Source organism: Melopsittacus undulatus, chromosome 1 (genome assembly GCF_012275295.1).
Source record: "Melopsittacus undulatus isolate bMelUnd1 chromosome 1, bMelUnd1.mat.Z, whole genome shotgun sequence".
In the NCBI taxonomy this organism is placed as follows: Eukaryota; Metazoa; Chordata; class Aves; order Psittaciformes; family Psittaculidae; genus Melopsittacus; species Melopsittacus undulatus.
Genome location: NC_047527.1, coordinates 154,884,546 through 154,908,490, shown reverse-complemented (window position 1 = coordinate 154,908,490; position 23,945 = coordinate 154,884,546). Strand labels below are relative to the sequence as shown.

Below are 23,945 nucleotides of genomic sequence, written 5' to 3'. Positions count from 1 at the left end.
GTGCTTGCAGGCAGCTGCCTGAGCCGTGCTGCACATGGGTGGTCACAGCGTGAGACGCATGTTCCCACACCCAGATCTTGCATCATGCCTTGTGCTGATGCAGTTACCTTCTGAGCCAGGTTTCCATCGGTGACCTGAGCTGAAAGGAACTGATCCACTACAGATCACATGAGGTCTAGCTCAGCAGATTGCAGCTAGATTGTATTACTTTCCAATATCAATCTGTTTGTAACAGGAAGCCATTGTTTTCTGTGATTCTTTTTTCCAAGCATTATACTAGCTGAAGAATAAATGTATTCTTAAAAAAGCATTATCAGGGACTGGAAATACAGTGTCTAAGATGCTTGGGGGAAGGATTAGTTTCGAAAAGTGTTGTTTTCTTTGAGGTGACCAATGTTGACAATTTCATCAAGGATAACGCCTGGTTAGGGTTGTTCCTGCTTTGACAGGAGTTAAAATACAAAGCTATCCTGTATGCCTACCTGGGTTCTTTTATCACTGACTAGATAAATGATTGCCCACTTGTTCTTTAAACAATAATTACTATCAAATTACTGGGATTTTATAAGCCAAACATGGAGACAGTATCCCTCTGAAGCAGAGAAGTTAGCAATTCAGTGTCAGACTTCTTACTCCTTGAATGCTGTTCAGTGTTTGTGATGGGTGACTAAAAGTTTGATCTTTCCTTGTTAATTTTGCAGGTTGAGCAGTCAAAAGTTTTAATCAAAGAGGGTGGTGTTCAGTTACTACTTACAATAGTTGACACACCAGGATTTGGAGATGCTGTGGATAATAGTAATTGGTAAGATGTTCTTTGTCTGTTCTCCCACAATAATTGTGTTGTGTGTTGTGTGTGAGATACGCCTTCTGACATGCTCTTAAATGCAACTTCGATCTTCAGTTAAAATATTAATGCTTTTAAACTTTTCTGTTAGGTAAAAACAATTAACAACTGTCATTCCAAGCACCTCTAGAACTTGACTGAAATACTGTCAGCTTGTCCCATTGAGGTGAATGGAGTGTTTGACTCTCTATCCACTCATGCTGTGTGCAGAGCAGAGTTCTGTGCTGTCACAAGATGTGACCAGTAAAGCATGTTCCTTTGGCTACTGTTCTTAAGTGTTCTATTTAATGCTATTACAGTGAAGGCAATTGTTTGAGAGGGTTTTTCAGTGAACTCAGGGATTATATGTTCAGGGCTATGTAACTCGGGTGTGTGTAGAGGAGCTGGTCACTTGCAATAGGCTGTGTTGAAGACTTTTAATTAAAAAACTAACCAAACCAAATCCCCCCCAAATGCACACAAGCCACAGGGAGGTAGTGTACATCTCTTTCTTAGTAAAGACCGACTTTCTTACATAAATGATATAACTTACAGGCTTTTATTCATGTAACCTCTGCAGTTGGCAACCAGTTATCGACTACATTGACAGTAAATTTGAGGACTACCTGAATGCAGAATCTCGAGTGAACAGACGTCAGATGCCAGATAATAGAGTGCAGTGTTGTTTATACTTCATTGCTCCTTCAGGACATGGGTTTGTATTACTGTATTTTGTCTTTTCTCTGTTCTTATCTCAGGTAATCATCCAGATTTGGCATTCTTAGTTATGGAGAGTTCCAGATAGGATTTTCATAATGGTCTGCAGAACATGCTTAATTTCAAAGATGAGCTTACTTTGGCTAGTCAAACATCAGCAAGCCAGACCAAGCAGTAAGTTGGAATGCCAGGAAACAGGATTGCACATTAATTGCTTAACATGAAAAATAGTATTAGAACAATTAAAACCATCCAGGCGTTCACAAGTACACTGCCTGTTTGTAACCTGTGTCTGGTTTTGTTCTCATTAGAAGGAGAAATTGGTTTGCACTTTGAGCCAGCAGGATTTTTCCTTTCCATTCTTCCTCCCTCCCTTTGACTAATGATAAATTTAAGTTTCATGCATCTTCATAAGCATGCTTTAATTCACCTGGAGTGTAATGGTTTCTAAGTGACAATTCCAATGTAGGCATTCTGGATGTTTTTTTCAATTATTATGTGGTCTTCCACCCCTGCTTAGCTTTTAACTTGATCAGACTTCTATCTAGTGGCAGAGAGAGAGAACTGCATTTCCAGACTACATTAGATTCTGACTACATCTGAAATTGGTTGTTTAGCATTTTATCACTGTGTTAGAACTGATTAAATTTGTCAGATACTCATAAGTTAAACTTTCAACTTTGGAAAGAAATCTTGGGGAGTGGAGAAGAGTTTTTCTTACGTAGCCTTGCTTACTGAAGCAGTTTCTGTTGTAGTTTAGCATGCATGTTTGTACTGTCATTTGTGCTCAAAATGCTTTTCAGTTTTAAATTCAGACACGTGAATACTTTGCATACGCTGTTTTACGAGTGTGCAAAATCAAAACACTCTTTAAGTGAAAGGAAGATGATTCATTGCTTGGTTTAGTCAATCTCTTTTTGAGGTAGCTTTGAGGTTCTTCAAAATAACATTTGCCTTCCCTCCACCCACCCTCATCTGTTAACAACTTGTAAACCAGCGGGAAGTAAAAATTGTTTGTAGGGAACAATTAAGGCAATGCTTTAGATAAGTTTTGATCACTAGATTTGTAAGGTTAAAAGCTGGGAAAGTATGTTCCTTGTACAGGTATTCAGTGTTACTTTGGCACAGAGGAGGCATGGTAAAGATGAGCTTGGTTTCCTTAGTGTTTTTCAATTACCAGAGTAAAGGCCTGGAGTTGGTTATGTATTTCAAGAAATGAATGGAGCATGGAGAAAATTTGTGCTGCTCTTAGTATTCCTCTCATCTTTGCGATACTCTTACCTGAAAGAACACTGCTAACTTCCTACCTGTTTTTTTGTGGTGATGCAGTCTCTGGTCATGTTTCCTGTGCAGACAGTAGCACATGGGAGCTGTCAAGTGTGACTTAAAACATTTGTAAGGGAACTTACTTTCTGTTTGTTCTATGACTTTCATGCATTTGTAAAAGTCTGAGGGAAAGCACATGAACGTGAAAGGATAGCCAAACCAGTGCTCTTAATCTAGGTGTGCATTAATGTTTGTTATTTAATGAACACATGCTGAGAAATTCGGTGGCTGGTAAAAAATGTTGAGGTGAAGTATGTGTTCTTTAGCATGTCTTTATTTTTTCCTGTATGGTTTGGAAGAAAAGCTAAATTTGAGTACCTAATGAATTTGGGTTTAATGTTCCTAATCCTAATTTCTTTTATATGAGAAATAATCTTGTTAAATCCTTTAAATGGATCCTTTAAGCCTGACTAAACTTGCTATAATTCTGAAGCATTAATGCATCAAAACCTCTGTGGCTTTGCTTTAGCAGCCAGGAAGTACTGGCCACTTTGATGTACATTGATGGTTTTCTATCCCCATAGAGTGGGTGTTTTTGTTGTCATCCACTTTAACAGTAGTCTCTTTGTTCTGTGGTGTAATTTAGAGGTGAGATATTTCTACTTTATTTGTACACAGGCCAGTTTGCTGTCTTCTGCTACCTAATGTATAAAAATCTGAGCCCACTTTCAGGAAGAAGCATACAAAGAGACATGACTTTCAGAAACTGAAACGGTGTCTGTGAACAGAGGGTGATGCACAACTATAAACTCGTACCAGCCAGGCTTCAAATGGGGCTGTGTTCCACCTAATGACGTGAGCTTTACTGCCTTTGCAGGAAGTTCTTATCACTTGCTTAAATGAGTGTAGTTTCAGCTAGCAGAAGTCTTGTGACTGTTATGAATACTAACAATGTATTCCTCTGGGATTATACAGTGCTAGGGGATTTCCTATAGCAGTTGTAGGTAGCCTTTTGAATTTCACCCAAACATCTATCATTCATAAACCATTGTCTTAAGAGTAGTTGTCAGGACAAATCTCAACTCATTTGTACATTCTTGTTTTATGAACATAAATTGCAGAGTTCTAATGCTGTCTTTCAGGCTGAAACCTTTGGATATAGAATTTATGAAGCGCCTGCATGAAAAAGTGAATATCATTCCGCTTATTGCCAAAGCAGACACACTTACACCCGAGGAATGCCAACAGTTTAAAAAACAGGTGAGTTGAAAGATGGATATTTACAGCATGGGATAATTTAGCAAGTTGATCCCTGTGGAAATGGTGAGATTTAACTTCTTGCATGCAAAGTTTAAACCCTGCAGCAGTGACTTGAGACAGCAAAGCAAAGTAATTTATATCTCTAGATTTAATTATATTTCTTGGTGAAATAATCTTGTTTCTGTCCTCAGGGGAAGAGGTTTGAAGTGTAGTATGAGTCTTGGCAAGTGAAATAATTCACTGTTGAGATAAAAATCAGGAAGGGAAGAAGGGAGCTGTCAGGTTTAGGTGCCTAACAGAAGTTATGTGTTAAAGGAAAAAAAATGGGTGGTTTTAGCAGTATCAATGTATTACTGATTGTATTGTGGTATTCACTTTTGTGTTGATGTGCTGTATTTGTTAAAGCTTCGGGTGATTAGACGAGACTCGATGTATCTGTTGTTGAGTCTCGGGCAGTGGTAATGAATTTAAAGATGGTGAGATATTCTGACATTGATGCAACTGACAGATGTGTTTGTAGGATAAACTTGGTGTTAATGTCTGCAAGTGGTTTATGTTCTATTGCAACTACATGATCAGAGTAGGACATTTAGGCATTGTTGTTTATAGTCTTGATTTAAGCCTAAAGGCTCAGTCCAATCTTACAGTCTTGATTCAAATCTTATAGTCTTCATTTAAGACTAAAAATTAAAGTATGTTTTCTGCCTTGGAGGAACATAAGCAAGGTGCTATAGCTCTGAAGTCTGTTTTGGTTGCATTTCGTGGGTTTTTTTTTGATGTAAAGGGGGAAAAATGGTAGAATACAGCATATCTTTGAGTTTATAAGCTGCATTATCAGTGAATTGATGCTAAACAGGGGAGACTTCCCCAAATCAAACCTTGAAAACAAGCCCGTGCATGAACTGGAAGCTTATAGTTCCATAAGATTGCAAACTCATGAAGCAGAAATACTCCCCAGGGCTCTGCAGTGCAGCTCTCAGCTAAATGGTCTGATTGTTTTCCATTCTCAAACTCTGGAGAACTCATCAGCTTGGCTTTGAAAAAACCCTCAGACAAATGGAGCCCAAATCAGTACAGTCTCATTCTTGAGGATGCTGTCAGTTATTCTCACATTGTTATGGGTGCTTGCAGATACTTTTCAATACAGCTAACTGTTTAAGTCAGTCCGTTAGTCACAAGCTCTATTACTATAGGCAGGAGATCCTGCTTCGAGCAACTGATGCTCAGGTGAGCTGGAAACAGAACAGAATAGGAGTGAGAGCAGTCATCAATGTGGGAACTCAAAGGACTGAAGTATGCCTAGAGTTATCTATTCAAACTGGGGAGTTTGAGGGACTCAATTGCCAGACTAGTCTGAGAGTTTAGGCTGTATGGGATTAGTTTTTGCATGGGCAGGTTGGATTCTCAATAATGAAAATCTGTTAGTCCTGCTGTAGAAAACTTGCATTCATTTTTGCTGCCTTGTATTATGGATGGTTTTCTGTTAGCTCTGAGGCTCTGGCTCTGATTCTGTCTTCTGCCTAAGGAGAGATGGTCACACTGAGTCCTTGAGGTCTGCTAATGGTGCTACGTATCTTACATTCAATCTTACATATCAAGGAGAAGGAGGGAGAGTCTGATGGCATCAGGAAATGGAGTTATTACAAAGTATGAATTTCTCAAATAACTTTTTTGCTTTTAGATAATGAAAGAAATCCAAGAACACAAAATTAAAATATATGAATTCCCTGAAACGGATGATGAAGAAGAAAATAAAATTGTTAAAAAGATCAAGGTAAATAATTTTCTTTGGAAAGAAGTGTGGAGGGGGTGTGGGAAGTGAGTGAAAAGCTTCTTGTCCTTAATGAGGAGCCCACCAAATGTTTAGAAGATACAAATCAGATGTAAAGCTGTTCCAAGAGTCAGTGTTCCTCAACAGAGGCAGTAAATGACAGTCCTTTAAGGGGTAAAGTTGACTATGAGAGGGCTGGATCACACGTTCATTAATAAACTCTTAAAAGGTCACTTTCTTCTTATTCCATCCCTATTTGACTTCTAGCCACCTACCGCAGTTTGTTTGATTCTGAGCTTTGAAGGAGGCAAGGGTTGTCTTACGGAGGTGTGCATGGCACAGAGTATGTGCATTACAGTTAATAGCTGTCTGACTAATTGGTATACTGAAGCTTTAATGGAGATGAATGACTAAAGAAAATTAAAAGGATTGTCAGGCTCTTGAAAGGGTTTTACTTTGTTTACTCGTGGTTTTGGGCTGTTCATCTATGTTGGAGTCCATCTTGTATATGTTTCTTGAGCTTTGCTTCTGTTTGTTCAGTAGCTTTAACAGCCTGTAAGAGTTTTTAGTTCTTTGTTACTGTGGGAATCGCAGAGGGTAGATAAACACAACAGCACAAATGGAAGTGTTGCTGGGACTAAGCCCAAAAAGAAGAGCAGAATAAAAGCAAGGACAAAAGTCCAAAATACACAGCATTGTGCATGGTTCCTCTCAGCTACTTGAGGCTGCCCTTGGCTCTTTGTCGCTTCTTAACACTGGAGGGATTTTTGGTTCAGCTGAAAACAAGAATTTGTAATTCTTTGCCAAACCTTTGAAAACTGGGAACGAGAGCTGCTCAAAGTCCTTCTAGCCAGTGGGAATATGAATTGATAATAATTACTGTTGCAGTTGAGTAAATAGGAAATGGTTTGCCTGTTGCTTAGCTTACTAAGTAACAGTGATATGTGTTTCTTAACTAGATTTACAGAGTGGAGCAGTATCAGGAATTTCAAATGGGGGTGTGTGTATGTGTGTCATTAAACTAGGCAGAGGTCAGTAAACAGAGCTGTTCTTGCGTGTTGGGTAAGCTCCCCTGCCGTGTTCTAGCACCAAAGTGTATGTGTCAGGTTTATCCGTGGGCGTGCTTTCAGTATCTTCTGGCAGTAGAAATGTTGATTTTTAAAGTAATGCTTTATCTTGTAGGACCGTTTACCTCTTGCTGTGGTAGGTAGTAATACGATCATTGAAGTCAATGGCAAGAGAGTCAGAGGAAGGCAGTACCCTTGGGGTGTTGCAGAAGGTAAGGCTTCTCATGATGCTTATTCTTTATCCCTTCAAAACTTACTAGAATTGAGTCTGTGTTTGAATTGTTCAGAATGCTTAATTTGAATGTACTTTGCTCTGGAAAGTTGCTGAATATATGATTTTGTTATTCTGACAGCCTGGGAACAAGGTAAAGCTTAAGGAATGTGTAACTTTGCAACCAGATTCCTGTTGAAGCCTCAGTGTGGAATTGTTAAGCCTGTAGTAACTTACTGCAGTTGATGAGGCTTGTATTACACTATTTGCTAGCATTCTTTTAATTGTCTTCATATAAAAAACTATGTTTCTTGCATTCTTCTTTCTAGAATACTCACATTATAAATGGTAGTTTGATGGCTTGAATAGTTTAAAGTTTCTGGAATAACTGGGGATTTTTCTTCTCCAAAATTCTGAATCTTAATTACTAGGATGTAGCAACAGGAAGATACCTGGGAATGAGTTGAATACTTATTTTAAGTTAAAACTTACTTAAAACTCAACTCCTGCGCTTCCTAGAGGCCTGACAATAACTACCTGTTCTTCTGGCAGCCATTGCTTGTGCTATAGTGCTGCTTGCTGATTTCAGTTGGCAGATGGCATTAAACCTTTTTTTACCATCCTACCAAAGGATACACCATGCTGTATAGTGAAACAATCACTGTTAAACTGTTTTTTTTCATGATCATTAAACTACTTCTTTGCAGTATACGTGCATTTAAAACAGAAGATTTTTTGTTTTCTGAAAATCTCTGCCTTCCGAGGGCACTAGAGTATAAATTAGTAAATAGAGTATAAATTAGAGAATAAATAGTGTAAAATAGACAAAAAGAAGCCCAGCTCAAGCAACAAGCAGTGTATGGACCAGTGCTTTAAACACAAATGCTGTAGCACTTTGAAGTGTGTGTCTGGCAGGAAATGGGGTTTGGCAGGAAGTAAGAACCAGCCGTGCCAGAAAGGATCAAGCTTTATTTAAGGCCCTTGTGTTGGCATTTTGGAGAGGTACAAAATGCTGCTGCTTTTCTTTATTTTAAAACAAACTTCACAAATGTTTCATGTTCATGCAGTTGTGCAACTTTTGGAAGTGGCCTAACTAAAAGGAACCTCTTTGAGTCTGTCAGCTAAGGACAGACTATACTCACAGATGATGCTGCTTTGGCACTCACTGACTTTGTGTACTGGCTGAGCAGAGCTTACCAGCTTATGTAAAACCATGGGGTAAAATATTGCAGGAGTGCAGATGCGAGATGGGCACATGAAGAGGCTGCGTGCTTTATTGTTCTGTAGGATTCACTGAGCTTACTTGGCTTATTTTAATTTCTTCATCCTGTTTTAATTCCTTCTTCCCTTTAAAATGTCTATCTCTACTTCAGGGGCACACTGGAACCTGCCTCATGCCTTTCTTCTGTGTTGGCATTTCTCTTCAGGGTTGTCTCATTGTCTATCAGGGAAGTGCCAGTCAGCATCAGTCTCTTCTACAGCAGTGAATGATAGGCACAGTGGAGTAAGTGGCATCTAATGACAGCTGCATCAAATGAAATATACAACCTTCCTGTACTTAAAGAACTAAATCCAAGTTAAAATTAAAATGAAGACTTTAGAAGCCCATTTGACAGAGCAGGGAAACCAGATTGTGTTAAGCCTGTTGTTTAGAGGTATGGATATAGCTGAATCTAGACTGGCATCTTCAGTTAGGGTCTGATCCTTATACAGCTGTGCTGGCAGGGCCTCCCGAGGTCCTCCAAAGTTAGTTTAACAGGCAAAACTGTGTCTGTTGCAGTAGCTTATTCTGCTGCACTGACTTGTAGCTCAGTTTGCCAGTATGGCTTAGGGAAGCATAGGAACTGCTGGTAGGATGCATTGATCTAGTTATATTGTCAGTGCCTCCGTATGGTTAACATGCATCCTGTTTTAGTAAGGAAAGGCTGGAAGTAATCTGTTGTTGGAGTGAACACAGGCAGTGGGTGACATCTAAAAGCCTTAGCTCTGCCTAAGGCTTGGTTGGCATCTCAACAAATCTTTACCTCTCTTTGCAGTTGAAAATGGTGAACACTGTGACTTCACAATTCTGAGGAACATGTTGATAAGGTAAGCAACATAACAGGTAATATATTTTCTAGTATGTCTGAGAGATTGGAAGTCGTATGTTGGAGGAAAAAAGGGTTTGAGCTGTTGAGCTGGCATTAATCCCCGTGTCTTATACTTGATGTTGTTTAACCACACATTTAGCATGTGGTGGTGGTGATGACTTTTTTAAACAGCTCTCTTTATATTCTGAGTACTCATTCTTCTTGAAAACTGTAATGAACCGTAGGAACGCAAGTTGATAGAAACTGGCAAGTTTTGGCTTGTTTGTTATTGCCTGACATGCTTTGATGCACCTGCTACAGTAGGAATACACAGGTTTTGTATCTGCTCTGCAAATCTTTGCAAGTTTATCCACAGAACTCAATTTTTCCAAAGACTGGATCTGTAAGTGAATGTTTGGGGCATTGCAAACTGGAGACAGTTCAGTGCAAAACTAATCTGGTGTTTCTGTGACTGTGTTGTCCTGACAGCTCCAAATAGCAGAATGACAACACTGTAGGAAATGGGACATTAATGGAGGGATATAATTGAATTAAATGAATCTGCACATTGAGCATGGACTTATGTTTTTCACTGTATTTGTGCACTAAGCTGATAAGTGACTCTTATTGACAGAACTCATATGCAGGACCTGAAGGATGTCACTAACAATGTACATTACGAGAACTACAGAAGCAGAAAACTGGCAGCTGTTACATACAATGGTGTTGACAACAACAAAAACAAAGGGCAGCTAACAAAGTAAGTTCTTGTGAAGGTTGTATTGCACTTGAATCTTTTTGCTCTGGTTTTTGGTCACTTGGTTGTTTTTGTGTATGTGTGGTGGGATTTTTCTACTATATTTTAGGAGGAAAGAGTTATTTGCATTTCTGTTCCAGTCTTCCCTGTGTTCTGGTCTATTTTCAGACAGTACACTCCTGTTCAGACAGTATACTCCTGTTTCCTTATGGCTTTTCTTTTTTTTCTTCTGTTCACAAGCATTCACACTAGTTTAACTGAACATGTTAAATAACTGGGGCTTAGTTAGATTCAGTTCTAAAGAGAATCCTTGTTCATTAGTGTTTCTGGTTTGGTTTATATACTGTTTTTGGGATTATTGCTTTTTTTGGTATGATTGCTCAATAGTAAGTGTCAGGGATAATTTTGACAAGAATGGGTTAATATCTGTTCAGTAACTTGGAAAATCCAGACCTGCTACTGTCATCTTTGAAGTGCTGCCCTGGCTACTTCTATGGTTGCTTATCATGGCAGGGAAATGATTACAACATCTTTATCTTTTGTGAGAGGAGAGTTGCAATGCAGAGGGTTTTTTGTTTGTTACTTCTTTGTTTTAACCCTCATATGTTATTTGAATTGCTTTTGACAGGAAGTTGTTTGCCAGCCTGGTGAAGTTATTGCAAGATTTAAAAGTAGGCTCAACTCTATTCTACATTATATGCTGCTGATTGAGAATAGCTACACTTTTAAATTGAAATACTTTTCCTGCTCTGCATGGATCGCCCATATCAACAATAATTAGTGATGAAATAATAGTGATACTCTTTTCTGTACAGAAATTTCACAACCAAAATATTCTGCTCAGCTAACAGTATGCCAAATTACAGCTGTTCTTCCTGAAAGAGATCCTTGAAATTAGATGGGAGCATCTGCTATTCCCATCCATATGACATCCACAAAGCCATTTCTGTACAGGAGTGTCTATTCTACATTGTCTTAATGCTTTGAAAGTGACTGTGAAGGAATGATTGGACTGGACACAATTTAGCTTCATCCAGTGTAAGCCTACACAAGACGTCCCTGCTGAGCATTGACAAGAAATAGAATAGTACATGTTGGTTACATCAACTCCTCAGGTGTTGAAAAGAATATATATATATGTATATCCATAATATAGAGGTTACTTCTTCCTGTCATGTTTCTTGCTATCTTATATTTAGTGGTGACACTTTAGCCTTTTCTTCTTTTGTGCATGCTTAGTTTAGTGTTAGCCTGCAGCTACAAACTTAGTCCACGTAAGGATTAGTTATTCTGCATTCAGCTTAAAAAGAGCAATGCAGTGATTTACTTTTTAATGACCTTTTATTCCCATATTGCAAACATAGCAAGATGCATTTCTGTATAAATTTATACCAGAAGGTTTCAAAACTAGTTTCATGTCCTTCATTCTCTTTCCTTCCCCCCAAACCTTCCATCAGTTGCTGAGAGCATTGCTGAGATTTCTTTTTTAGCTAGAATTTACACTAAAAGGGTCTGGAATTCCTCTTTCTGAAGCATTTTCTGCCATCTCAGATCACTGTGCTATCCCACCTGAATACTTCCAGGTAACTGTGCCTTTTGGAACACTTTCCTCCACAAGAGAACACTGCAGTGCTGAAGCTCAGGTGAATAAATACAAACTGGAGCTTTGAGCTGCCAGCTCTTCTTTTTATCCTTTTGCAGAGAAGAAATAAATGATCACAGCTGGTTTGATTCAGCTGCTTGAAAGGTGGCCAAATCTATTGCAAACTTGGAAGAAATAACTTTGAACCTTTTCCTGAAAGCTTGTTCCTCCAAACGTTTGATAAGTAGATACGTAAGATTGAGCACATATACTGCTTATGAAGCAGCTCAAGCTATTCTTGTCTTGTTACCTTATCCGTATGTGGAGTTGCAGCAATTTTCTTGGCTTTAGTGCATTTTCACAGTGCTGAATCTAGCATGGTTGAAGCAGCACAGCAGGAATTTTCCTAACCACCATGTGTCTTCCTGGAAATGAACCGAAAGAGGGAAGAACAAATACTAACAGTTCATCTGTATATCCCCATAGCAATTTTTTGCTTGCCTGCTTTCCTTTTGCATGAAGTGTCTGTGTTTCAAAATGGGGCAATATTTGACTTGGCCTCTAGAAATTCAATTCTTTCAAAGGAGGCAGATCCTGGATGAGACCAGAGGCATGCTCTGATGCTATCCGGTGGTGTTGCAAGCATTCTGCTAAACACAGATACAACCTCTGGCTCTGGAAACTCCTGAGCTGCCGTTCTTTTGTAAGCTGGAAGGGTAGATGTAAGAGGAGATGTACATGCAGCAGTTCTTGCACTTTTCCAGAAGCATCTCTTGCTGGCAGCTGTTGGAGACTTGACCTTTTGTACCTTGAAAACAGCTGTATTTTTACGATCTTAGCAAATTTTTGTTCTCATGCAACTGGTCACATATTTGCACAAAAACGCAAGCATGAAAACAAACAGGAGAATGTGCTACAAGGTTTGCTCATACACTGGGGATGAATTGAAGCAGTTTTTTCTGTCCAGTTGCTTATTTTCTCTCTGATTTGTCTCCTTTGGTTTGGTGAAACTTGCAGTTGTCTCTTCTACAGGTAACTTGTTAACCTAAGAGCAATCCAAAGCAGGTATTTCCCATGATTCTGTAACTTCTTTTGTGTTTTAGGTTTAGTATCTGATTTCTTCAAATTTTCAACAGCCAGACCATTAAGACAATAAAATGTTGAGGGTAACCTTCACATATATGGGTAGCTTGTTTCTTCAATCTAGGTGGTAATTGTAATTTCATACATGTGGGCAGATTGGCATTTACTCTGAAATGTACGTTTTTTAATTTGTAGAAATCTTTTCTGTTTGCTGTATGAAGCTGTTGTCTTCAGTGAGCTTAAAAGGAAAACCTTATTTTATTGAAAGTCGTATTGTACAATGTCAAGATGAGCCATAACCATCTAGCGAGCTATTCAATAACCTGTTACACAGGGTGACAAAAAGCACAATGCATAGGGCCTTCTTGTGTTTAAGTTAAGCAGCTAGAAGGATGTTCAGGCTGGAGAAGACTCCTTAAGGGGAGACCTGAGAGCAGCTCCAGTGCCTGTAGAGCAGCTTTGGACAAGGGCCTGTAGGGGAATGGCTTGAACCTGCCTGAGGGGAGACTGAGCTGAGCTCTGAGGCAGAAGCTGTTCCCTGTGAGGGTGCTGAGGCGCTGGCACAGGGTGCCCAGAGAAGCTGTGGCTGCCCCATCCCTGGCAGTGCTCAAGGCCAGGTTGGACACAGGGGCTTGGAGCAGCTGCTCTAGTGGAAGGGGTCCCTGCCCGTAGCATGAACTAGATGAGCTTTAAGGTCCCCCTCCAACCAAGCTAGTCTGGAGTTCTATTTTCTTTTGCCTATATTCTTAGCAAATCCTGTGAAATGGTTCTGATGTTAAGCTTATCATACTATATGGTGAGAATTGTGATCAGGATCTTCAGGAGGCTTCCCTTCTCTCCCCTCCCCTCCTCTCATAGTGTTAATGAAATGCTAGCTCAAGGTGTGCTGAGGTTAAGCATCATGGTCTAGGGAGGTGCCACTGCAGCCAAATCTTCTGCAGACCTCCACTGGCCATTGAAGCCTAGTGCTCTTTTTGTAGCACTAGAACATATATGGGTTCTACCACAATGTCCTATAGTAGATGATAATATTTTAATAGTATATTTAATATTATCATAATATTATATTTTGGTTATATCTTAAATGAACAGGTAAACATCAATACAACAATGGTTTCCAAAAACTTGTTTAGAGCAAGTGGTTGTTCATGTGTCACTAAAAGATTTAATATCACTTTAAAAGTGTGTATGTTCTAGGAAAACTCTTCCTGGAAGTACCTGCACATCAAACCTGCCTTGATATTTACATGGGGTAGTGATTTACTAACTTTTATTTGGAATAAATATAACAAGCTTTACCTAACAGTCTTTACATTTACTATGGACAAATTGACTTTTGGGGGAGCACATAATTACCTTTAGGAATCTATTACTAATGGGTTTAGTTTGTAAAGTACTGCTTTTTGGTTTGTGGTTTGATTTAAGCCTGCTAAGCTAAGCCTCTGTATTCTTTGGTTTTTAGATTTGACACAGTTGAAGGCATGTAAGTGGTCATTTAAATTTTCTCAGCCACCTTAAAGAACAGATTTCTGAACACAACAAAGATTTCACTATTTAGTGCTTCCAATTTCAAACAGTTTCCTGTTATCCCGTTCTTGGAATCGGTTTCCCCTCCTCTTCACACCCCCAGAGCATTAAAGCTGTGCTAATGTAATCTTTAGGAATTTGTAAATACTTTCAGTGACAAATCTCTGTAAAAACCCATCCGCTAGAAACCTTCTAGTTGAGCTTCATGACGAATTTGGTCTAATCTCAAGAGTAAGTGTAAGTGCATAAATGATGGAATACCCCCAGTTTCTCCATAGCTCCATCACCTTTATATAGATGCTTATAAAGAATTAGTGGAATTTTCCTCCTTGCTTGTAAATGTACAACTCTTTGTTGTATTGTGGTATTAGTTACTTTAATCTTTTCTGGCCGTGCTTTTATCTTATTGCTGGTTTGCAGAGGTTCTGCTTTGCACATATGTAGAATAATGTTTAATTTCTGCAGGCTGACCTGGCTGTTTAAACGTGCATCCTCTTAAATCAGGTAGAAGGTTTACATCTTAGGGTTTTTTCCTTCAGCTGTCTTTGTTCAAATCCCATCTGTAATTTTGTCCTGCGGTACAGGATGATGTGCTTTTACCCACGTCACATACCTAAGACCTAGCAAAACTCAGTTGGGACCTACGTTGTGAAACTCTCAGCTGTAAATGCTCGCTTTTTACTCAGGTTTTCTGTGCAGACTGAATTTTACCCTTGGTCAAATACAGCTCAAAAGGCTGAGAGAGTTGGGATTGTTCAGCCTAGGGAAGAGGAGACTTCAGGGAGACCATACTGTGGCCTTTCTCAGTACTTAAAAGGGGCCTATAAGAAAGATGGGGAGAGACTTTTTAGCAGGGCATGTTGCCACAGGGTAATGGTTTTAAACTAAAAGAGAGAAGATTCAGGCTGGATGTAATGGAGAACTTTTTTACAATGAAGGTGATAGAACACTGGCACAGGTTACCCAGAGGGGTGGTGGATGCCCCTTTGCTGGAGACATTCAAGCCAGGCTGGATGTGGTTCTGAGCAACCCGATGTAGACCCAGATGTCCCTGCCCATTGCAGGGGAGCTGGACAAGGTATCTTTGAAGCTTCCTTCCAACCCACACTGTTCTGCGATTCTGCCACATCCCTGTTAGATTATTAGGTTGCCAGCAGAAGGACATTCATGGTCTCTCAAGTCTGTAGGAACTGCAGCAACAATTCCTCAGTACTCAGGTCTACTTCCTAGGTTAATTTTTGAAGAGCAGGACATGTGAGAACTTCACACTCCTGAAAGGTAACAATAGCCTGGTGTTGACAGCTGGTCCTCTTCCACAGACTGCTACTCACCACTTCTTTCATTCACTTCTTATTTGCATGTAGTGTTGTACTTTACCTGTGTTTAACTTTTGTTTTGGTTCCTTCTTGCCCCGCACCAGTTGTCACCTTAAAAGAGCTGGTACTGGAGGGAAAAGTTTGCACAGCCTTGAGTTTATATGGTGTTGGTTACTTTTAGATGTGGGTAGTTAGTGAAAATGGGCAAGCAGGAAGGATAAAATGAGACATAAATAATGAACCAGATGTTGACCGTGTGTTTGATATATAACCTGCTTTCATTTAAGGATAAATGGCAAAATCTGAATCAAAGTAGATGTTGTTAATTATGTTTCAGTCATTGCTGAAAGTTAAGTCAGTTCCTTTTTCTTTTTAGAGTACTTTCTCTGCATGATTTGAAGCAGAACAGTTTGGGGTTTGGTTGTGATGGGGTTTTGTCTTTTTTCTGTTTGTTTGTTTTGATTGAGTATTTTAAAGAAATTAAAATGAAAATACTGTTTTTTATAGGGTTTAGATTTTGCATTTTTCTGGTCTGAGTGACTTTTGCATACATTGCAGTAGATATCCTCTGCTGGCTGATTGCAACACTTCCAAACACATTCAGTTCTTCTTCATTTAAAGCCACACATCTTCAAAACTGCAACAAGAAGCCAGTGGTTTGTTTTGATCTTTGTTGGACAGCAAAAAGTTCTTACAAGGCTGTGTAGCAATCATTACAGGATTAAAATCATCCTATTCTATTCTGTTGGACATCTAGTATGAAACTTGCTGTTTAGAACCTGTAGCACCATCATGTGGATTAGAGGGCTTATACAGCTTTAAGAATCTAGTGAAATCCAGGAAAGCAGTTACTATAATGTATATAGAGAAAATAATAAATAATGAGCATTATTTTTATAGGTTAAATTTATTGATAGCTTTCTAGAGGGAAATCTTCCATCTGACACTGTCATGAATTACTGATGTTCAGTTGCCCAAAGTTGCTATCACTACAAAAGTATGACCACAGTGTTCAGCACAGGTGTAATGTGTAACTTACTCTTGGGCTCACTTTGAATAGTGAAGATTTAGAGAGGAAATGGATCTTTTGTCTGCAGTGCTCTTTAGATATTTATTATGTCCATTAAATTTTGTTTTTATTTGAACTGGAAGGAAAAAGATGCCTTAAGATCACTTGGAACATGTTAATTCTGGGGGGTTGTAACTTTGATTTCCTCTCTTCCCATGACCAGGTTCTACTAAAGACAAAAAGTCAGGAGTTTATTAGCCTAAATATAATGTAAAAGAACTGCGGGGGAGGAAAAGATGCCATATGAAATGTCTTTTTGATGAAAGCTTAACTGAACATAAGAATGAGATAATAATGCAAGTTGAGTTGAAGTTAGCAGTGCATACGGTGGTGTTAATTACCTTAATGCTTCAGCATCTTGATCGTGTTTTTTACAGATGCCCTAATGTAACAGAGGCAAAAAAAAAGGTGGTTCTTACCTATCTTGTTCTTCTGGATTTGTGGCAGGAGCCCGTTGGCACAGATGGAGGAGGAAAGGAGGGAGCATGTAGCCAAGATGAAGAAAATGGAAATGGAGATGGAGCAGGTGTTTGATATGAAAGTCAAAGAGAAAGTTCAGAAACTGAAGGACTCTGAGGCTGAGGTAATGAAAACGTCTTAAACCCCCATATGCAGAGGCTGAACAAGTGTAGGGATGACTCTCTTTGCCAAGACTTTACAACGTAGCATCTGTCTAGGAACTGATTCCAAGCTTAGGTTCTGGGACTGAAGACAGCTCAGTTATTCTTTGTCAGCTTGCTGTCATTGCTGGAATGGTATAAACCCAAACTTTAAATGTAATTTTCATGTTCACATGCATTGTCTTTTTATTTTCACTGTCACAGTATGATAAAATACTCCTTAATTTTCTTTTTATGCCTGTTTCCTTCCACGTGCTTTAAGATGTCCTTGGGAGTTTCATGATTTACATAAGCCAATGTAGTAATGAGAATTTGCTTTGCATGTTAAGAAAGCATGTCAGGAATTTGCTAAGATGTTGATAAGAGATCATCTACATGAGAGTTTCTAGGCTAAGAAAGGGGGATATGTTATTGTCAGTGTTTTGGTGTCACTTGAACATAAGGTTTTTATTAAATTATTAAAATATTTCCTGTTTTAATTCCTGTCATCTCCAGGGGAAATCCTCACGATGAAAGTGGTTTTCCTGTGCTTCAAGCAGCTCCTGTTAAACATATAAAATTAGATTTCAATAGAAAATGAGTTGTAAGTTTTAGGAGGGCAGCTTCTCGTAAGAAGCCAAAGAGAGAAGTTCCTAAAGAAAGTTTGGCTCCAAATCTGGGGGAAAGTGAGGAAACTTGGAGAGGTAGTTAAACACTTGGCAGCTTAAGCACTATAAGGAGCCGAGGCATCCTGGATCAGAGGACAAAATCAATCTAGATGATTTAGTTGGGTTTTTTTCTTTTGGAGAAGGAAATAGATAGGGACACTCCTGAGCAACCTGAGCATTTAAAATCTTGGTGCTTTATCTGGACCGCAGTGTTTAATTAGTCACTTGATATATCCTTCCTCAATTTCTGTCTTGAACCTTTATGAACCCATTTATACTTCTGGCCTCCATACTCCTCATTACACGAAAACCAAACACGCATAAATCTGTCCTTTTGTTTTTCATATTACTGCCTCATCTGTAAAAGGAAATATGTTTAGAAGGGTTTGTGCATGACTTTCAAGAGAGTAAGGAAAGAGGGAGTTTGATTTGATTCAGAAACATGTTAGACCACACAGAAGATACCACTTTTCCTGAGTATCTGTTCTCACATGCAGCCCATTTGGTTGTCAGTCTGTCCTGTCAACTTGCAGGAGAGACTTCTACTCTTCTAGCAGTGCAGGCAGTTCACTGCAATAATATTAATAATAACTCATTTAATTAATGAATAAATTAACCCACTTCATAATAATGGCTACCCAAGTAGCTCCATAACACTATAGGGTGAAACTAGTGTCTGGTTTTTTTTTTTCCCCTGGTAAAGTCGGAGATGCTGCTGATTTATGCATTACTGATACTTGTATGCTCTGCAACTTGCTTCTTACCAGTTGCATCAAATACCAAAGTGTTCTTAAATGTCCTTTGCTTGCCACATGTAGCTGCTTACAACTCCAGTTTGTAACTTGGGCAGCATTTGGGGTGTTTTCTGTTAACTGTAAAGAGAGGCTATAGGATTAACGTCTCTTTTGTTTCTGCTATTGGCAGTATCTATAACCTTAGAGGTTTGGTCTGAGAGTTACTTTCTCTGAAGAGGAGATACAGTACTGTATTTTCGTGCATTGGTATAACTGTTTATTACTCCAGCTCCAAAAGTTGCTGTGTTTTCTGCACTTACTGATGCTGTTCATAACTTCCTGTATAGCTGCAACGACGCCATGAGCAAATGAAAAAGAGTTTGGAGGCACAACACAAAGAGTTGGAGGAGAAGCGTCGCCAGTTTGAGGATGAGAAAGCCAACTGGGAAGCTCAGCAACGTATTTTGGAACAACAGAATTCTTCCAGGTAATGCTTCCTTTCTGTGACGTTGGAGTCTTGTCCTGCTGTTGTCAGTAAATGTCCTGTCTGAAAAGCAGTTTCTTCGGCAGTCATGGTCAGAGGTGGTTAAAAGAGTCACTGAAGAGCCAAGAAAAATCTTGAGCTGCTTTTGGTTACAGATGAGCACGTGTCATCAGTTGGGATCATGATTAGCTGCAGATTCCAATCTGTAAAATCACTGTACCCATATAGAGCTAGATCTCTCTAAAAAAAAGGAAGTTTGTATTTGAAAGCTAGACTGAATCAGGCTTCTGATGGATAAAGTGCTAAAGCTTTGAGGATGAAACCATTTAATTCTCCTAGTCCTTGGAAGGGGAAATCTAGACACAAATGCATTGCTTGACTGCATGTTAACATGCACATCTAATGTGTACATAATAAGCTTCATGTATTGTATTGCAACCAGTAACGCTTTATAAAATGACTATTTTAAAAGGTGTCAACTAGTATTTAAAAAAACAGGTCAGTGCCTGCATGCATTATTTAACTTTTGTTTTTATCTACCCTTTTAGAACCTTGGAAAAGAATAAGAAGAAAGGGAAGATATTTTAAATGCATCATTTTGACCACCAGTTATGTATTAGTTGCCAATATACCAGCCTGGACATCAGTGTTTGTTGGATCCGTTTGACCAATTTTGCACCAGTTGTGTCCATCGTAATGGATTTAACAGCATGACAAATTCTTGTTAATTTTGATGGAGAATGAGATGCCTTGAATTGTCTGGGGTGTTTGTTGTGTACTTGGAAACATAACAGCTCTAAGTACCCTTTTTTGTCTTTCCTTTTTTTTTTTTTGGAGAAACATGTCATTTTAATGCAAAATTGTACATTTTACTGTTGTACAATCATGTTCTGGTGGTTTGACAGTTTACAGGTTATTAAAAACTGCAAGGACTTGAGACAGTTTTTAGTGAGGATAAATTGCCATAATATGATGCAAACAATGCTTCTGTACTATTATAATACAAGAATTCCATTCAGTGCAGCATATACCATAATGTAATTTAGTCTAACACAGTTGACCCTATTTTTTGACACTTCCATTGTTTAAAAGTACACATGGAAAAAAGAAAGTTGTAGGCTTACAGTGCACCTAAGCTTTTTATAACAACTCTTTTATGTTTTGGATTCTTTAAATATATGCTATTCTCATTTAGTAACTTCTTTAGCCAGAAGGATCTCATTACTGCTTCATTTTTTGTAATAACATTTAATTTAGATACTTTTCCATATATTGGCCCTCCTAAATAGAATATAGCTTCTTTCGTATGGTAGGAACCAGTGAGTAAAACTTTTCCTTTAACTCCCTTTTTACATTTTATGGTAAGTAGCAGAAAAATGCATTTATAGGTCATTTCTAGGCAAAATTGTGGAGTTAACTACCAACCTGTTTCTACCTGTGTGCAGTCTTTCTTTCTTTTATTAGAAATGGGAATATGGCCTCAAGAAAAACATCACCATTTCGCATTTAGCTGTATTCATATACTGCATTTCTGTATTTTTGTTTGTATTGTAAAAAGTCACATAATAAACAATGTTGTGATGTATAAGATGCTGCTGTGTCAGGAATTGTGAAGGAATTACAGCCACATACTTCTCCTAACTTTCTCTCTTCTCTCCAGACTGGGTTGACCTGTGTCTTGGATTTGGCATTGTTTTAAGACAGAGAAAATGCCTGCGCGTTGTGGGAATTGTTGGGAAGCACAGTTCCAGTGTACTTGGATGAGGCAAAGCAAGACTCCGTCTTGCCCAGCAGAGGGCACCAAGCCTCCACACCAGCTCCCTCTTCACGTCCTCTCTTGCTCCGTCTGTGCGTAGCTAGCGAGGCTGCTTGCTAACAACACATAGAATCGCTATCTGGGGCAATGGGCAGCAGAGCTTCTGCACAATACTGGACCAGTGGAGGACAAGCAAGTCCCTGGGCACCCGGAGGTGAGCAGCACTGAGCTGTTTAAACCCCAAAATGAATCTTAAAGCACAGACTGGTTTGGTTGGAAACAACCAAAACTAACAGAAGTACCTGAAGGAGATGGCAAATGCTGTGCCTGCCCCATCCCTGGCAGTGTTCAAGGCCAGGTTGGATGGGTTTGGCACTACCTGCCCTAGTGGAAGGTGTCTCTGCTCACAGGAGGGGATTGGAGCTGGTGAAAATGGTAGAGGCCTTCAGAGGGGTATAACCACCAGCTGATACTGGAACAAAGCCCCCTTCCCATTGCTATGTCTTGTTAATACAGGTTCTTGTCCACCTCTGGCTATGGACAGCAGTGGGGAAGTTCAGTAAGCAGAAGGTGATTCCCTCTCTTTGTTCACCAGGATGTACAGGCATGAGAACAGGTTGGTCCATTCAGCAGGTATCCACAGCTGCCTGGAGCATCCATGTGTGAGCAGGAGGGGATGCAGGAGGGCACCTATGTGACAGGGGAGAACCTGCAAGTGTGCTGGGATTCCTGGTGCTAATAACCCCTGCATGCTGCACCCTGTTCTCTTCTAATGAGCCTTGTAAAGTGGCCTGAATGAGGGAGCACATTCTAGAGCAATGGCATGAGAAGACACTTGTGACTGACACAGGAAAAGGCAGTGCTGGTTCTCTTTCTGTAATACATCACCCCCGTGCTGTCACCCAGAGAGGTCTCTGAGGCAGCTAAGATTCTTTGTGCATCCGAGGCAGGTTTTGAGGAAGGTGATGTGCTTTCAGCTTGCCCTGGCACAGCTGCAGCTCATTACTCAAGATAAAACTTGTGGTTTGCTTTAATAAGGGAATGTTATTCCTATGGCTTCCCCCCTAGTTAGTCTGCTGGCCAGAACTATCATGGAAGCCAATGAAAGGAAATGGAAGATTCAGTCACATCACAGGGACCAGCACAGGTTTCTGGACCTTGCCAAGATGACCGAGAGGTAAAAGGAATCCTTCTTCTGCTCTCAAGAACTTCTCCTTTAGGTACCCTGAGAATAATTCACTCCTCTACTTCGGGAGCTGCTAAATTTCCCCAGACTTGTCCCATCCACATGGTTCTCCCGGGGAAAGTGCCACAGGGGAGTTTGAAATCTGCTGATTTGGAGTTCACTAATTCCTGAGGAGAGGGTGGTAAAATTCAGGAATAAATGGATTTCACCCTCTTTCCAGCCCAGCCCTGCTCTGTGCCTTTAGCAGTGCGAGAACACCAGCACAACACTGACTGCTCCCAAAGAGGAGGGCTTTACGTGAAGGTGCTGAATCTGAGAGCTAGGCTGACACCATTCAGGCTTTCACCTGGCTGGAAAAGGCCTCTGAGAGCTTGAGAAAGTCACCTCAATCATAGGTTTCGTTAGTTTTCCAGCTGGAAAAGAGATTCTGGTCTCCCTGCAGAGGTAAAATTCCCTGTGCACTTCTTAGAGTTCTTCATCCATAGTTTCAGGAATCCTTTCTGTCTTTTGGGTGCTCAGGATGTGGCCAGCCACAGTCCTCATTATCCTCCAAGGTTTGCACCTTGTCCTGAGAGGCACCAGGCAGAGTGGCAGCTGAGAGGGTTCCTGTGCTCCTGCAGGTGCTGGTGGGTTGTTGCACCTGATGGGTGCTGCGTTCCCCCTGGGGGGTTCTGTCAGGGATATTACCTCCCTGCTGGTTCAAGCTGAGAGCTTCGAGCGGCTCTCACTGATGCCTTGGGAATAGAGATATCCTCATGTATGTGTCACAAAGACCGAACCGCTCCTTGTTTTCCAGCCCATGCACCAAGCACCGTCCTTCCTACCCCTGCCTCCTGCCATTTGGCTTTGTCCCGAGGGAGTCAGGAGGTTGCATCCTTCTCCTTAGGGCTGTCGCTTTGTCACAGCACAGTTTGGTCTCATTGGATCCCTGGCGTTTCGCGTCCCTTGGGTTTATTCTGATGCCTCTCAAGAAAGCCGAGGCATTACAGCCCCTGCTCCCCTGCACGTGGGTCTGGTGGACTTCCAGACCAGGGAAAGCTCCTATCCCAGGGGGATGAGATACCCATCATAGGACTGGGAGTAGAGGGCACCTCAACCCTGCTCTGTGCTTGCACACCAGATGCCTCAGCTCTGCTGTTATCTTAACCAGCACACAGGGATGGGGGGAGCCAAATCTCTGTCAATATCTCTATCTACAGGCTGTGCAGTGTCAGCAGCTCCCTGGGAACAGCTGTTGTGGGAAGGCATCCATTCCAGGGAGCTGCTCTCCTGAGCCCAGCAGATGGGAAATCACAGGAAGGAATGGTAAACTAGGAGCCAGCACCCTTCCCATCTAATTATAACAGCAGCCAGTGGTGTTTACAGGAATTTCTTCTTCCTGTGTGTTCCTATTGACTTCCTGCTTGGTGATGCTGTGGCTGGGGTCAGCATGACCTGCTTGTCCAAGAGCTATGAGGAAGCTCTTGCCTTGCTGCAGGGGGGTGTGGGATGAGGGGCTCTGTGGGGTGCTTTGGGTGCCCACGCAGAGCCTGAAGGACTCAATCCCCAGTGAGGCTCATCACAGCATTCCCCAAGGAGATCTTGCACAGAGCTCAGGCTGTCTGCTGGCATTGTTCATGTCCCCAGGTCTCCACCCCCACCTGCCTGCAAGAGGCAGAGAGCCAAAGCTGTTGGCAGGAGCTGCTCGTGCACTGGCCTCAGTCACCAGTGGCAGGCAGCAGCAGATGCTCCATGAGGATGCTCTGTCTGGGCACAAGTGGAAAAGCAACCATGGTTTGTGCTGGGAGGCTCCCATATTGCCACAGGTCATTTAAAAAGCACAACCTGTTTAATGAGCTCAGTACTGGAAAAGCGGTGGCATTCCCAAGTCTTGTACATCACCTTTCCCAACCGGAGTGGGGCAGGGGCTCTGCAAAGCCTTCAGGCACGAGAGCTGGCAGGGAGGATGCCAAGCAGAGTCCCACTTTGCCCTGTGACAGGATGATGCAAGGAGAAACCCC

The 23,945-nt window shown here is 40.6% G+C and overlaps 1 protein-coding gene across 3 annotated transcripts in view; it reads left to right on the top strand.

Annotated features, from left to right (window-relative positions):
* The window catches only part of SEPTIN7 (septin 7), a 65,853-nt gene extending 45,260 nt beyond the window's left edge, over positions 1-20,593 (top strand). For 2 of the 3 annotated variants that reach the window (XM_031045428.2, XM_031045429.2), the window contains exons 5-14: positions 702-802; positions 1,404-1,538; positions 3,949-4,066; positions 5,748-5,840; positions 7,020-7,116; positions 9,152-9,203; positions 9,819-9,944; positions 16,966-17,101; positions 18,867-19,006; positions 19,552-20,591. In XM_031045428.2, the coding sequence (XP_030901288.1) occupies positions 702-802; positions 1,404-1,538; positions 3,949-4,066; positions 5,748-5,840; positions 7,020-7,116; positions 9,152-9,203; positions 9,819-9,944; positions 16,966-17,101; positions 18,867-19,006; positions 19,552-19,591 (1,038 nt within the window). In that variant the 3' untranslated portion in view covers positions 19,592-20,591. Of the gene's footprint in view, positions 1-701; positions 803-1,403; positions 1,539-3,948; positions 4,067-5,747; positions 5,841-7,019; positions 7,117-9,151; positions 9,204-9,818; positions 9,945-16,965; positions 17,102-18,866; positions 19,007-19,551 lie in introns of all 3 variants that reach the window. The other variant, XM_031045430.2, reaches the window with a different exon arrangement.
* The last annotated feature ends 3,352 nt before the right edge of the window (positions 20,594-23,945 follow it).